Source organism: Pinus tabuliformis, chromosome 2_1, assembly GCF_031772625.1.
Source record: "Pinus tabuliformis cultivar Carrire ecotype Pingquan chromosome 2_1, CPIR1, whole genome shotgun sequence".
Taxonomy (NCBI): domain Eukaryota; kingdom Viridiplantae; phylum Streptophyta; class Pinopsida; order Pinales; family Pinaceae; genus Pinus; species Pinus tabuliformis.
Window position 1 is genome coordinate 295100660 of NC_142299.1, and position 6000 is coordinate 295106659.

The following is a 6000-nucleotide window of genomic DNA, read 5'->3' on the forward strand; positions in this document are numbered from 1 at the left end:
TTCTATTTCGTAAAACCTTGGCCTAAACTCAATTTTATATATATATATTTGGCATCTAAATTAGTTAGTTTAAATAGATTTAATTTAATGTAAAAAAATTATGGGAAAGGAATTTGATATATATTCTTAGCATGTATTATTGGTTTAATTTTATGTAAAAGCATTATAGAAAGAGATTGAAGATGAAATTTTAAGAAAACGAATATAGGATGCATTTTTATTGTGAAAATTTATTTTAGTAATAAAAAAAAAATTATGAATAAATTTCTTTTTAAAATTAAGATATATAAATAAAAAATAAATTAAATTTTAAAGAAGAATAAAATTAATATTAGATAAATATATAGGATTAATTTTTTCCTTTATCAGAAAATATAAGATTAAATTTCACAACGAAAAAGTATATTGTTATGTGATGTTGTTACCACGCAAACTTATTGTTATGGCAATGGAAGATTGAGAAAGTAATTTGGATACATTTCCTGAATTAACTTGTTATTTATTTTCAAATATGATTTATGCAATTTTCACATTTTCTTGGGTAAAATTAAGGTATGTTTACTGATTCAATTTTTCAAGATGATTTTCCTAAAATTTTTATTTTTTTGGTGTACTTTTGTATTTATAGAGGCAATTGCTAGTCATATAACACCGCTTCTTTCTGCATTTTTTTCCGTTCTAAATTTCTTTCCACATTTCTTTTCGTCCTAAATTTTCTATTCCTTCGGTGTACCTTTGCACCTCTAAGAACAATTACTAGTCATATATCACAAATTCTTTCTGCATAGAGGTTGCGAGATGTGTTCATCATCTTTGTTTCACCATAATTGTGAAGCGCAGTGTCTATGCAAGTGCCAACGTCCTCCGAAGTTGGGTTCTTCCAATGAGGGTAGGAATTTCAAATGGAGTTTACAGAGGCAGAGGAATTGCCTCGACGGTCAAAAGTGGCTGGAATTTAGGCCAAAAGTGACGGGAATCCTACAAAAAAATTTCAAAAAATCTTGTAGATGCAGTATTTGAATCTTGTTTTTGATAGTGGAAGTGGATTCGGCACCATGAAAAACCCCTAGGTCACCTAAAATTATGAAGTTTGACCATTTTTACTTGGATTTACAAAAATTCCTGCCAAATGAAATTTCCAAAACTTTCAGGGCAAAAAAAGCATAATAATTAAACTACCACATTTCAAATGTGACTCACCTGTTAAACTTGACTTTCTTCAACTCCAATGTAATTTTTTTATTACAGAATATTGATAAGTCTAAGGAAAAAAAAAAATCTATAAGCAAATCACCATGTGAGTTGCCCGTCAAATTCCATCCCCACCTCCGAATTGTCTCTAGGGCATAATATATCACGTAGTCTAATGAAGCGGAGGAGTTGTCCAGAAAGTTATGAAAATTCTGGGCATATTTGAAGAAAATCTTGCAAGGATTTTTGTTAATGCAAGTTATAGTTGTTAAACTTCAAAATTTTAGGTGTCCTCGATGTTTCTCATGGTGTTGAATCCATTTCCATCATCAAAAACACAATTCAAACAGTATCTCTACAAGATTTTTTGAAATTTTTTTACCTAGATTCCAACCACTTTTGGCCGTCCAGGGAATTCCTGCCTCGTTAGACGACTCCACAATATATTTATTAAAGCACAATTTATAAAAATATAAGTCTATATTCGTTAAAGCACAACTTATTCAAATAAAGTCCCTGGAAGACTAGAGTAGGTAGACGTCCCCACAGAGCTTGGAATTATATACGAAAACAAAACAAAGATGAGGTTCTCCTTCCCTCGTCCATAATGATGTTTTGGTCCCACGGAGGTTTGAATTATTTAGTCAAACAAAAGAAAGATGAGGTTCTCCTTCTCTTGTCCACTGGATTTGGAGAATGATGTTTTGGATGCCCAAGAGAAAGAATTTGTAACTCCATGGATGCCCACTCAATCTGATAAAACTAATGGGGAATCCACAAAGGTAAAGCCGACGGTCTTGCACTATTCGGAGAAAAGGGTGGATGGGACGAATCCAGTGAATATAATACAAAAAATGGACGACTGGTTGACTAAGTAACGTGGACTCCTCTTATTTACCCTAAACCTTTCATGTCTCGCTTCTCTACTCCATGAATACTGCTTCTACAATTTATATATATAAAAACGCCATTTCTGCGTCCTTTCTTTGTGTCTGCAGCCTTTGCTTTGCACATAACAGGCGAAAGAGAATATGGGAAACTATACGTCCTGCGTGAGGGTGGGTAATAACAAGGAAACCATCCAGCTGGTTTGCTCAGATGGTACCCTTAAAATCTTTCGCAAACCCCTGAGCGCAGCCCAAATCATTGAGGATTTCCCTCAACATTTAGTATGTCACTCCGAGTCCTTCTACATAGGGCAGAAGACGGCTGCTCTTCCTCCAAATGACCAACTGAAGTTGGGCAGCAAGTACTTTCTTCTACCCCAACACTTCTTTCAGTCCCCCTTATCTCTCCTGTTGCTGGCTTCCTTAATATCGCCACCACCGCCCACAAACGTTCCACTACCTAGTAATTTCAGTGCCTTCCTATCAGCTCCGCTCCGCCGAATTGAACGTGCTTCGCTTCTCTGCCACCCCTTTGACATACAGAAGGGCGATGGTGGCGAAGGCCTTCGGATCAGAGTCTGCCCAGAGTTTGTTACAAAGCTTATCGAAAACAGGAGGCTTAACGTTGATGAAGGCGGGCGTGCAGAGGGCAGGGATTCTGTAGATGATAAGCGTAGGCTCTGCCATACTCCTGAATTGCAGAAAGATTATGAGAAGTTGGTGAAATCAAGAGGTCATTGCTGGAAACCGACGCTGGAAAGTATAAGGGAAAAGGAGAAGAATGTTGGCCACAAGATATTCATGAAAATTAAGAGATACTGACTTATAAACAGCTCTCGACCAGTTCGATGTATGGTGAGTATTTTATTGGAGATTGTATAAATTAATTCAACAGAAATCGTGAAAGCGATGCTGTTCAATATTATACAGTGCTTCCTTCTACAGTTATAGTTTTTCCAACCGTCATAAACATTTAAAAGCATGGACGCGCAGCATTGTCTTGTTCCAGTTCAATTGGGTAAACAGTTGATCTGATCTGATCTATTGTCTTAACCAATTTTTTCAAATTGGTTGCTTGAAATCAATTCGTCTAATTCAAAAGGGAATATTGCACCGTTGGAGATTGTTTTGTGTGTAACGACTCTTTGTATTCTTAGCCCAAATCATCATAACCACAAACAATCATATGCAATTACAATACTGAGTTCTATAAATTATCATGGTATAACCCCTTTTAGCACGAATTATGTCTGTCAGTATACATCTACTTTAACTTCTGCTGCATGATACATTCAGATGGATAAAATCCTTATGGCGTAAAAGGTTTACATTCTTAGGCTGTGATAATTAATTTACTCTGGTTTGGTTTTGGTGTTTTCTCCGGTCTTACATGTTAATATCTATATACATATATGTTAGTTACATGTTAATACCATGTTGAAGATGGAATATATTATATTTTTATCTTCGGCTACGTAATCCATTGATACTATATTATAGAAATGTTGTCATCAAAGATCTATTTTAATTTCTAATATATCAATATATTAAAAGTGATTATCTAAATATTTTAGTTACAATTCACGTATGTAATTTTTTTTGGTTATTAGTTTTATTTTATTTTTGGTATGTTTTAATTTTTAAAAATAAAAGAATTATATATATTTCTGATATTCAAATATATAAAATATAATAAGAATAAATATATATATATATATATATATATATATATATATATATATATATATAATTGTAATTGAGAGGTTTATTGAGTCGAAATATTTCTTCTACAGTTGAGTATGATGAGTAACTATGTGTGTCTCTCATCAAAGTTGAAATTTTGCTCATATTGGTCAGCCTACAATTTAAAAAAATATAAAAATAGAAAGCAAAAGTTGAAAATAATTATATTATTTTGTATTAATGGAGAAAATGGTTACATAGTTGTAACGTATCTCCCTAGTTCAGGATTAGTTCCTAGAGTTTAGGGGTTTGGTTGCAACTTCCTAATTACTAGTGTTGTACTTAAATGACGTAATCTTTCATTCATGAATAATAGAGTGTATGAGAGTGATCTCTCTGTTCTGAGTGTAGTCTCCAGGTGCAGGCCTCACCTGTGAGCTACATCTCCTTCATTTTCAATTCTGTTCACATTTTATCTTGGTATCAGAGCTCAGATTGGGTGAGCCTGATCTTGTATCACCTCTTGTGACTGAAGTGCCTTTGTGGCCAGCTTGCCTTGTGGCAGAATTTCCTGTGTGGTTTGAGGTGCCTCTATGGCCGCGTGTACACAAGAGCTTTGTGCTCAATTGAGCAGGTGGACTGCAGAACACCTGGCTCGGATTCAGATGTTTTTTATTTTTTCTGAATAAAAGGAGATTGGCGTGCTTTTTGCGCTGACAGTAGCGCCAGGAAGCGGAATTGGCACGACTGTTAGTCTATTAATCGCGCCAGAGCGCCAAATTACCCGATTGGCACGGAAAATCACGGAAAAATCGCGCCAGCAAATTTTACTCGCACCGATTTTTTCTTGGCACAGATTTTTTGCTCGGGAACGCGCCAACCTACCTTTAAGGAGATCTGCGGGAAGCCTCATCTTCGTTTGGCGATTTGCGAAGGTGCAGATCGAAGAAGTTGCAGATCTATCCGGGAGAGGCAGATCGGATCAGTTTTGATCAGATCGATTTTTTGGCTGTATTGAAAAACGACGAATTTGCTCATCGGAGCGGAATTGATCTTGCTGAGTTGTCAGATATTTCCGGATCTGAATCAGTGAGTAGATCACGAGATCAACAGATCGGTGACAGATCGATTTGAAAGGTATCGATTTTTTGTTACTATTGGGTAGATTCATTTTTTAAATCTGATCAGAATGAGTAATACGATGGAATCTTACCTCCACGAGTCTGGCAAACTTGATGGATCTAACTTCACAAGCTGGAAGTTTAAGATCCAGACCTTGCTTTAAGGTGCGAATTCTTGGTCCATAGTTAGAGGTGATGAGCAGAAGGTGAATGCGGGGACGCAAGAGCAAGACTGGGATAAGCGAGAGAACAAGGCGAAAGTTTTGCTGAAAATGTCTGTGAAGGACAACGTTATTCCGCACATCAGAGATTGTAAAACGTCCGCGGAGATCTGGACGACCATTAAAAATCTGTATCAGACCCAGAACACAAGCCGAGTTATGGCACTTAAAAGCAAGCTATTTTCGATGAGGATGAACGAAAATGAGACTGCTGCTGCATTTATTGCGCGAATCAAAGATGTGAAAGATGCATTGGGAAACATCGGAGAGGCGGTGTCTGACTCTGATCTTGTCTCAATCACACTGAACGGGATGCAAGATGAATTTCAAGTGTTCATCACTGGATTGGAGGCAAGGGAGAAGGCACCCACATTTGATGATCTGACAGGGATCTTGCTGCAAGAGGAGGAGCGGCAGCAGAACTTGAACCCTCAGAGTGATGATCTTGCTCTGATGGCGAAACGACAATCATTCAGAGGGAAGCAGCCACAGCAGCAATCACAGTAGAAAGAAGGAACATCGCAAAAGAGTCCACATAAAGGTATGATTGCAAATAATTCTATAAAGAAATGTTATTATTGTGGAAAGAAGGGCCATGTGCAGAATGTATGCTTTAAGAAGCAGGCTGATGATGCAAAGACGAAGTGGGAAAAGCATAGAGGATACTTTATTGAAGAAGATGTTGAAGAAGATAAAGATTTCAGTCATGAATTTCGACTGTTCATAGTCGACCATGCCCTTTCAGCATCTGATGAGGACGATATATGGTATGTTGATTTCGGACCATCCTCTGACATGACAGGTAAAAAGGAATTTTTTGATAGTCTTGAAGAAAGTACATACGGATCAAAAATCTATTAAGGAGATGATAGTGGATATGAGATTAAACGTTATGGG

General features: G+C 36.6%; 1 protein-coding gene across 1 annotated transcript; it reads left to right on the top strand.

Annotated features, from left to right (window-relative positions):
• Positions 1-2222: 2222 nt before the first annotated feature.
• Positions 2223-2900, top strand: LOC149199965 (uncharacterized). The gene has a single exon (XM_089400791.1). The coding sequence runs from the start codon at positions 2223-2225 to the stop codon at positions 2898-2900; it is 678 nt and encodes a 225-aa protein (XP_089256917.1).
• Positions 2901-6000: the final 3100 nt, after the last annotated feature.

Excerpts from the sequence above, each read along its gene's own strand:
- LOC149199965 (XM_089400791.1), top strand. The coding sequence starts at position 2,223 with ATGGGAAACTATACGTCCTGCGTGAGGGTGGGTAATAACAAGGAAACC.